At 42.3% G+C, this 10773-nt stretch overlaps 1 protein-coding gene across 1 annotated transcript; it reads right to left on the bottom strand.

The window, feature by feature from the left end:
• Positions 1-2969: 2969 nt before the first annotated feature.
• Positions 2970-4086, bottom strand: LOC115588522 (trace amine-associated receptor 13c-like). Its single transcript, XM_030429175.1, has 2 exons — positions 3914-4086; positions 2970-3786 (listed from the first exon to the last, which is right to left on the bottom strand). Exons 1-2 carry the CDS (start codon positions 4084-4086, stop codon positions 2970-2972), a joined length of 990 nt encoding a protein of 329 aa, XP_030285035.1.
• Positions 4087-10773: the final 6687 nt, after the last annotated feature.

Here is a 10773-nt window from a genome sequence, read left to right as displayed (position 1 = left end):
TCTGGAGAAAGCTTGTTGCTACACGAATGTGTCCCAATGAGAGAGTTCTCCTTTCTTCTTACGTAGCATTTGCAGTCAAAGTTACGGATTTTCTCCATTTCGCTGTCTTTATCCCCTTCACATGTTACCGTAGATATAGCGTCTGATATCTCCCGCTCCAGCTCCTCTGCTGCGAGGCCGAGAGATTCTTCCTCGTCTTCATCTTCGGCTAAGGTCAGCTGTAGATTAGGCATGTTCTCCAGTGTAATACAGTTGCTTTCATTGTCAGTGCACTCATCAGAATCAGAAGTGAAATCGGCGTCGGAATAACCAGAAGTATCTGGCATCTCGCAAAAGTACTGCCATAGATTTGAGCTGTAACAGCCACGATTTAGCTCTTCTGCAATGCATTTTTCCCGGTCCATCTTCATTCAGTGATGAAATGCAGCTTCCAGAAGTGGCAGAACTTATGCTGGGGGCTGCATAAGTAGCCATGCGGTTCGCTACTAACGTGCACCTGATTGGCCGAAAAAAACCAACAAAAGCCTGTGAATGGTCAAAGGTAGCCAGTATGCAAATTAACTGTATCGCCGCACACGCCCAACAATGCGCCAGCATTTCCTGAAACTCTACCCGATTTCAAACACAAAATGTATACTTTTAAGGCAACCAATACTGTTATCTGAAACATGGTGTGGCTTCTTCATGATCTCAACTTGCACATTCTGCAAAAAAACGAAAATCACTAATTTAGAAAAAAAACGATAGTTTCTTTGTTTACATGAATTCCTCCCAGCCGACTTGCTGCTGGTTTTGCCGTGGCGCGTCACAAATGTGATCATATTACACCAATCTTAGCATCTCTGCACTGGCTCCCAGTACATCTAAGATCAGACTTTAAGGTGCTGCTGATGACATACAAAACTGTACACGGCCTTGCCCTGTCATACATGTCAGATCTAATTACACCATATATTTCAACTCGGGCATTACGCTCTCAAAATTCAGGGCTCATGATGGTTCCCAGGATTAAGAAGAAGTCAGCTGGCTGCAGGGTTTTTTCCTATCGTGCTCCTTTTCTCTAGAATAACCTCCCAGCTGACATCAGACAATCTGGCTCTGTTGACGCCTTTAAATCTAAACTCAAAACTCACTTCTTTGATTTAGCCTTTAATTATTATTTATTTTTTTAACCTTTATTTATACAGGTAAAATCTCATTGAGACCCAGGGTCTCATTTACAAGAGAGACCTGTTCCAGGTGGGCAGCAGCATAAGCCCTTGATATCAAATGTAAGCTTCTTCAGTGGACTGGTGTCAGTCTCAGTGAGTTCCTATAGTACTAGATTTACACTGTGCTGCCGACGAGAAACAATCTGTTTATTCTGATCAATATTGCATTTCTCTAACCTTTGTTTTTGTTTTCTGTTCCCACAAGCTGCAAGCTGTGTCACTCTCTACACTCTCTATAGCTTCCTCCTCCCTCTCCTCCTTCTCTTTCTCCTCCTCCCCCCTATCTATATTTCTGTTAATCTTGATGCCTCTCTCTGTCTATTACTAATTATCTATAACTAATAACTAACTAACTAATCTATTAACTATAATCGTGTGGCTCGGGCTCCACTTGGTGATGCCGCGTCCTGCTCAGTCGTCTCCTGGATCCACTCACTTTACATAACTTGTATCAGACTTTCCTTTAATGTAACTTGTAAACTGTGATTTGTTGCTCTTTTCTGTACATGCAACATCTATTGCATGTCTGTCCGTCCTGGAAGAGGGATCCCTCCTATGTGGCTCTTCCTGAGGTTTCTTCGATTGTTTTTTTTTTTACCCTGTTAAAAGGTTTTTTTTTCCATCAACATGTGAAGTTTTTCCTCATTCGAATCGAGGGTCTAAGCACAGAGGATGTTGTTCACTGTACAGATCGTAAAGCCCATTAAGGCAATATGATTGTGATTTTGGGCTATATAAATAAAATTGATTTGATTTGATTTGTATAACAGAGTGGTAAGATATTTAGTAGAGTGTCTGGATTTTTCAAATGTTGCATGGATACCTCTCCTTATACAGTACTGAAATACTGAATTGATTTTGAATGCCCCTATATATCTTGCACTGAGCCCTGTTATATTCATAACATATGTGATATGTCCCTCTTCAACTGGCAAAAGCCTCCTTGCACCTCTTAGGAATGTTTTTCAGTCAGGTTTTCAAGTCAGCAAACCTAAAAAGCAAAAAAGTTCCTGCCTTCTTTTTGTGCACCTTTATGGGTGTCCAGAAAACACAGGCCTGCTGAGAGCTTTCTGATCAAATCACATACTTTATCTAGCAATTTGTAACAAATTCCAGATAACATTAAATAGCATCAAGGGATTGTGGGCATTGCATTAATAACATCCTCTAACACGCTGGACATACCAGTAAGTACTATTTAATCAGTTTGACCAAGATATTTATTTGATTGTATAAGCCTGGATATTCCCTGCCTCTGAAAAGACACCAGTGAACTGTCTGGGTGCCGATGAGGTATTTCCCTTTGTGCCTTTGCCACATTAGTGAACTGCTATCTACACATATCACAGTTTGCAGTGTTCTATTATTGTTACTAAAAAAAAAAAAAAAAACTGGAAAAGAAATTAAACAAACACAAAGCTCATGTTATATTATGCATCTGTGCTTTTTTTTTTTTTTTAATTGATTAAACAGTATAAGTAAACCCAGAACTGCCTTATATTATTTACCTGGCAGACACTATATAAGATAATCCTTTTCATCAGCTAGATAGCTATCTGTCATTTTAAAAACGACAACAAGATTCAGGACAAAGGAGTTGATTATGTTGTCACCTTCCCTCTGAAAATGGATATACTTATCAGCTTATCTGTAAATAACTGACTTGGCCTGACTTTACGGTTCTTCAAATGGTTCACAGAACGTTTTCAAACATAATTCCTATAAAATACAAAAGACTTTCTTTCAGGCATTGTCTCTCTACAGTATATTGATCTTACAGGAGTCAGATTTCAGTATTTGAAGTGTAACAATGAGTCGAACAGATTTCCTAAACCATGGATAGAAAAAGGTGTAGATCAGAGGGTTTAGACAGGAGTTAGAATAGAACAGAAACGTTACAAAGTAAGCAAATGAAGCACTAAGTATGGTGCCCTGGCCTGTAAGAGCAACACAATAATATGGGCAAACACATATGAGAAACACAACTACAACAACACCAAGAGTCGTGGCTGCTTTCAACTCAGATTTGTTAGCAGCTACTTTCCTTGACCTCTGGAGAGTGACGGCTCCAATGTGAGACCGCATGGCACGAGCCTGAGACACAGCCACCACAAATACTCTTATGTACAGAACTACAATGACGGTGACAGGACTGATAAAGGTCACAAAGAGATCAATAAGTCCTGCAACATTATCAATTGAAATCACACACTCTCCAATGCAGGAGTTATAAATGCCTGGTTGTTTCAGGATATCTTTCATCTGCAGACTGTTAAAAAGAGCAGAAAACATCCAACACAGACAAACACAGACTTGAACTCTTTTTTGAGTGACATTGGTGGGAAAATGTAAGGGATGACAAATAGCTATATAGCGGTCAACAGATATGAGCACCATGGTACCTACTGAGGCAGAGGTTATAACATATGCTAGATACAGATACAGAGTGCACATGAGATCACCAAGGAACCAGCAGCCATTTGTGAGGATAATTTGAAAGAACATGAGGAGGCCCACGAAGAAATCTGAGACAGCCAGAGAGAGGAGGAGGAGGTTGGTCGGGGTGCGGAGCTGCCTGGAAAGGAAGACCGGAAATGTTGTATATAATATTATATATATATATATGCATCAGTTATTCAGATAACAGCAGATAGAGCATAAGCTGAAAGTACGCAAAATTTCACAAGTTAATGAGTGACTACTTGAAGTGGGAGATAGAGATGAGGACCAGCAGGTTAAGAGCTGCAGTGAGCAGAGCAATAAAGGACAGCAGAATGTAACTCAGCATGGTCCCAAAGTGAGGACGTATTGGCTTTCTGCAAGAGCTGTTGAAGAGTTCCGGAAAGCAGAGGTCAATTTCTTCCAGGGTCACCATCACCACAGAGAGGAGAATCCGCTGAGCTCTGGCAGTGTTTGACTAAAGTTTAGACACGATATAACTGTATAGGCTCTATTGCCCCTCCTCTAAGATTCTGCCTCACTTGGACTGTCCTTCCCCCTTTACTCTGATTAGTATTTTCATCATTCCCTCCCTTCTAATTTAAGCTTTTCTCAACCATACATTCAAACTGGAGCTCAATAAAGCTTAAACATATCACGGCCACATGTGGACTTGAATGTAAAGCTAGAGCTATCTCAATGTTCATCACAAAATCAGGATACATCTGCGCTCAAGTCAGAGTGACAAATCAAAGGCTATAATTAAAAAAATGGAATTAGTACTAAGATTATGATCGATAGGAAAAAAATAAAAATGTAGAAGATACACTACTATAATAAATGTAATTAATCACTGGCGATTAATAACACACTCGTAAATGAGGCACCACCTCCGTTGTTTTATCTATTTGAATAATCCGGAGGGAACTAATCAAATCTGACTGGACAAGTTTAGCTTTGAACAGCTCTAATCGATTTCAAATCCATATGTTCAGTCTCATATTCTGAAGCAGGTATTTCTTAACACAGTTTTCATCGGGTGTGAATCCAGCTGTATGCATGAGGTTCAGCCTACTTTATTTGGAGATGGCTAAAGTCTGAGGCTTTGGTTTCCTCCGGTGTTCTTGTCTCAAACACTTGTTGGCAGTGCCGGTCCAATAGCCAGAGGGAAGTTGCGTCTCGTCTCTTACTCTGTTGACGAAACTCTTGGCATAAGGCCCAGCGGGAAAGTCCACTTGTGAGCATTGGGGGGCAGAGCCGGTCAATTCACAAATGTCTTTCTTTCATTGGAAACCGCTTGCAAGGCTTCTGAGGCAACAAATTACTGCAACGTCTTTAATGATGATAGTCTTAATAAAGATTTTCTTCTTTGTTGTTTCAAGCAGTGGTTCTTAATCTCTGACTCAAAAACTAATTCAACTTCTTTATTAAAATAACCGGAGGCTGAAACTGTTGTTTCCTAATACAAGATTAATCAATTCACTGCATGAAAAGTGGGATTTTCTTCAGTATGCGGCACTGTAGATTGACGTGGAATTTCAGGTTTGCGACTGCACGCGGCAATTTGCAGGCAACACCGAAAACTGACGTAAATTGTCGGAAATTGTAGTGGGCCTTGCTTGGCAGTTGTCCCCCCATGACCCCCCTCCCCCTGATTCTAGGGGAGGCTTTAACATGTAAATGAAAATGCTGTGAGCTATACAAATGCAAATCAGGGTAGCAGGGGGAGTTTTACCCCAGGTGACCTTTTTCTAAAAGGTGTTAACTTCATTTTAAGAAAATCTCTGGTATAAATAGATGAGGCTCAGTATAGCCTAATTATAGACCCTTATATTTAGCTTGAATTGATTTATTTAATGAAAGTATGCTAGATTAATTACTGTGTATGTCATACACAGTAAAAAAGATTATTTATTCCTTTGTTTCTCTCTCTCTCTCTCCTGGGAAAAAGTTAAAGATAAAACGCCAGTTGTTAAGAAGTTAAAATTTGCATGAAATATTTTGAGATAACCAAGATATATAAAAAAAAAAGAAGAAAGTATTTCTATAATTTCATGGGTTTTAAAAGCAGTTGAAAAGTAATTCTTATTGCGTGTGAGAGCAGAGACGTTCTACTATGGTGAGAGTTCATGACCTGTAAGAGTTTTTACACTACTGGGTAGACCGGAGCATGAGTCACGAGGCAGAAGGAGCGGAGAGTTAATGGCGTCGAGCAGCTGACAGTGGACTGTGTGTGTCGTCAGTGTCGTGTTTTATCACTAACGGACTGTGAGCTGTTGTCGGACGACGTGCTGTGAGTGTGTGAGTTGGACTCTCCATCGCAGTCGAACTGTTTGTGTTTTAATGGACACGAAGCAAGTTCGGCTAAGCTAGCTAGCAGGAGCTAAGCTGGCTAACAGGAGCTAAGCTAGCTATCAGGAGCTAGGCTAGCGAGGCCGGGTCGCCACGAAGAATGTCGCCGACGGACGGAGCTTCGCTGCCGCAGAGGAACGCGGAAGTTTATCGCTGCAAGCATTTTGTTTTCACAAACTAACCTCGCCTCATAACAAGGCCATGAACTCCTATTAGCTCGGAGCCACGTTTGCAAGTCCAGATTTACACGATGCCGATAATGACGCCATTGTGTGTAAGTAACTGTTACTGTTTTCTCCCTCGTTTAATTTTACTGTGACTTATGTTTCTTTATTCATACCACTCTCTTTAATTGTTTCTGTTTCCTGTAAGACATTACGAGACAGTACGCAGGACAAAAAACAAGCAGATCTTGCATCGCAGGTGGACGCTGTGAGGAGTTAAGCTTGGAGTCAAGCTCGGAGTCGATCAAGGACAAAGAGGCTAAGATTAGATTAGATCCGTTTTTGGTCAATGTGACTATTATTCTATTAAATAATAGATGTGTTGTAACCACACGCAGTGCATCGTGCAGTACTGATCGTCTTTATTTTTTGTTTTTACAGCTGCTGGAAGCGAGATCTGTGCTAGCTGAGGATGAGGTGGACCTTTGGAAGTGCGCCGCCATGGACCTGATGTCTGAGGAGGAAGACGGCACAAGATGGCGGGGTGTCTGGATGAACTGTGCGACTCCCGTCCTTTCGCAGCCGCATATATATATATATATATATATATATATATATATATATATATATATATATATGTGTGTCTCTCTCTCTCTCTCTCTTTACATTATTATGACCCAGGGTGACCAATCACGAGTGATTTTGCTTGTTTATGAGTAGTGGTTTCATCCAATACTGAGTGAGGATATTCAGGCCAGCCCACACATTCTCTGGCCAGGCGTGGTTTCGCTGCTATTCATATGCAAATTGGAGCCGTTCGCACCTCTGGGAGCTCCACTGATGTCATGGTTCGTTTCCGACAGTTTTCGGCACAGAGGAACGCCACATTCACAGCATGTAAATTGTCGTTAACTGCCGAAAATTAGGGAGATTTCTGGGCGTTTACGGGGCGAAAATCCCACTTTTCATGCAGTGATTTGAATTCACTTCCTCTGAATCAGGCTGTGATACTTAACGCTATATTAAAACAAAATGAAAAAACAGAACTTTGTTCTGTTAGAGTTTTAACAAAAGTGAAGCCTTAAAAGAAGGGATTCAATACTGCAAATTATAAAATTGAGAAAAGTCAACACACAATTGATTTCTGTTGAGATCACTGTGTCGCAAACATAAAAGTATAGTAAAAGATGAAAATGTTTTAAAAAAGAACATGAAAAATAAAATGGAGAGTGTGATTTAAAAAGGGGGGGGAGATAAGAGAGGAGAGCTAAAGGAAGATAAAAGAGCGAGAGAAAGCATGTCTGTTTGTTTTATTATTCAAGCTGACCCAGAGGGATGGCCTGGGATTGTGATTTGAGATCGTGTTTCACCTTTCCCAGATTTCACCATGGCTTAATACTTGTTAACAAAACATGTCAGAAAGCTTCAAATATAAGATTTCTATAAAGTCTGTCCCAATCGTACCAGGACTCATGATGGCATCATGGCAGCCCTCCTCTTCCCTCTTGTGTCATTGGCTGTTTCCCCCTGTGAGTGATCCTGCATGTCGGCCTGTCTGTGAGTTGGTGGGCATGGCCAGGTGGAAATCATCAGCACTAATCATTCCCCCCAGTATAAGAAGACCGACCTGAGATTCACTCGTAGCAAGATCGTTCAGTCAGCAAGAGCGGTACTATTGTCGAGATCCTGGCTTCCGTTAGGTCTATTGTTTTTCCCGTGCCCTTAGCTGGTGTAGCTAACCCTCCTTGTGTTCTTTTGTCGCAGTTTGCCTCGTTTGCTTGCTTCAGCCAATTCACCTGCCTGCCTGCATGCTTGTTGCCTGCCTGCCCTTTTCAGGGTTACTGAATTGTTTGGATGGTGGAACCTGTCATAAATTAGAAAAGGTGAAGTTCTCCTGTGGAGCGTCCATGTTAAAGTTTTATTGCAAGGCAAACATCGTCCTCCTTGTCAGGTAAAGAGGTGATGAGACTGCAAGGCACCTTCAGAGTAAAACAGTCAGCTTGGGAATGGAAAGAAGTAATTAACTTTAGAAACAGGGCCTCTTTGAGTTTCAGAGACGAGGACATGTGTTCCTACCAAAATAAAAAGGTTTCTGGTTCATCACTGGGTTAGGATGGTGGATGGTGTGGTCTTTCCCTCTCCTCCAATAACAGGTATATTGTATTAATTCTCCAGCCATTAACCAAGGCAATGCCTCTGTACAGTTGCTATACACTGCTCTTCAGGAATTAGTTAAATGAAGGGAACTAATTTCACTGTGATGTATAGAGTCTGAATGTTTGTGACAATAAAGAGTCCTCCTCCAGTATTTAAGTTACTAGACCAACGGCCAATGACTCTGGAACATGAATCCAGAGTAGCACTGGACTTGGCACAGGACTCGACCGGGCCTCCGATCGAGGAGCAGGCACAGGACTCGGCCGGGCCACCGACCGAGGAGCAGGGACTGGACTCGGCCGGGCCTCTGACCGGGCTGTCGACTGGGGACTACTGGCAGGTGTCGTTGTGGGTGTCAGCCAAGCCATCATCGGAGCAAACCCAGAAAGCGTCGGCTGGGTAGCTGACAATGGAGCGGGGGCTCCAGAGCCAGACTTCAGGGAGCCAGGACGCGACCGAGAATGTTGCTTTCTTGGTGGGGGCAGGCGGGTACCAGGAAAAGGGGAAACTGAGGGAGAGCATGGGCTGAGGCCGGAGCTGAGGCATGGGCCCAGGCTGGTAGCTTGGCTGTGGCTGAGGCATGGGCTGAGGTCAAGCTATGGCCTGGGGCTGGAGCTGAGGCATAGGCTAGAGCTGAGGGAGAACACTGGGAGCTAGCTGGGAGGTGCTGCTGTTTAGTTTGACCAGCAAGGTTCTCCTGAGGTCAGCAACTTCAGTCATTAGCTCCACAGTGCATAGAACTGCCCACAACCAAGGCTTATCAAACATGGTTTTGTTAAACTCTGCTATTATCTGTAGCATCTCCCTTATGTCCGTCTTAACATCAAGATCCCACCACAATTTTTCCTCATTGTCAAGGAGCTGTTTGGTGTAATCTGCTGGGTCCATTTTACCAGGTCCAGTCATTCTGTCACGTTTAGGTTAAAGGGGGAAAAACTAAAAGGCTTAGGAGAAAGGAGTTGGACCCAAATGCAGTTACACACAGGAGGCAAAGATATGGGGAGCTTTAATTTAAAGCTGAACAAGAACAAATAACAAAATGGAGCTAGACCAAAAACTAGACAAAAGGGACAAAAGCAAAGTAGCAACCAAGATAGCTGAACAAAGTGCAAACCAAAAGTACAAAGTTCAAATCAAGAGCAAAGTTCAAATCAAAAGGCAAAATGCAAAATTCAAGTCCAAAATCACATACCATGGGGAACTGGGAACAGACAAGAGCAGGCGCATGAACAGGAGCATGGACACAGACAGAGGCAATGACCGGGCAAGGAGCGCAGGGAAGACACACACTAAATACACAGACACTAACAACAAGACGAGGAACAGGTGAGGTGGACCAACAGGTGAGATAACAAGAGGAAGGCATGGATGAGAACGCTGACAGACAGAGGGAGACAGCGGGAAGAACATAGGAGACACTTAAAGGACACATGAGGGCATGGAAAATCAAAACATAAGACACGATACAAAGACATGGAAATCAAATACAAGGAACCACAAGACAAAACCAGACACAAGAACACGACACTAAGAACATGAATCCATCATCTGTGCACAACTTTGTTGTAGTACACAGGTAGGATCGGTCCGTTTATTAGCAATTAATAATTGCTAACAGTAGTTTTCAGAATTAATAACAAAAAGTAATCAATAAAGTCAATAAAACAGAGCACTAGCCCAGAGTCAGGGACCAATAACCTGACCACAACTCTCTCAAAAGAAGGGTTTACTTTGAATGTAAATATTTGTAAAAATATTTATGAAAAAGTACTGGCCTTCACATGATGGACGGTTGGATCAACAACTTACAAGTGGCCCTAACGACTCTGAAACTCAGAGCTCACATGTGTCCTTAACAATTATGTGAGGACACTCCCACACAGAGCTTATAAACCTGCAAATCCCCTCTAGTAACTTAGAACTCTTAAAAGAGTTGTGAAACGTTTTCAAGGAACTAAAACAAGTCCAATTGCCTATGATACAGCTCTTAGAGTACTGAGGCAGGAATTAGGACTGCCGCTGGAGAACATCATCCAGGAGGCTCTCAATGGAATGGAGTTCTGATCTTAGACTGGAAGTTCGGGTTCCACTTGGGTAGGTCAATCAAATCAATCGACCCAATATCCTTACGCCAAAACCACAGGGTAATAACTGCGTTGTCAGTTTTACAGTGTTGACATATCTTGGGGAAACACTGTGCAGCAAGCAATGATGAAATAGCTCACTGTTTACTTTTTGGTTCACTCTGGATGCTGGTACACTTATCCCAGAATGTCCTGAGGGATGGTGTGCATTCTCGTGAAAAGGGACATTTTTGGCCGCCACAGAAATGGCCGGAAATAGTGTTGCACGGTAAACCGATACTAGAAAGGAACCACGGTACCCAGCTGTTGAGAACAATACTTTTTCACGTTGTATTAGTACCGCTTCCTCCATTAGTATCTGCTTCC

Source organism: Sparus aurata, chromosome 9, assembly GCF_900880675.1.
Source record: "Sparus aurata chromosome 9, fSpaAur1.1, whole genome shotgun sequence".
Classification (NCBI taxonomy): domain Eukaryota; kingdom Metazoa; phylum Chordata; class Actinopteri; order Spariformes; family Sparidae; genus Sparus; species Sparus aurata.
This window is presented reverse-complemented; position numbering and strand designations above follow the sequence as displayed.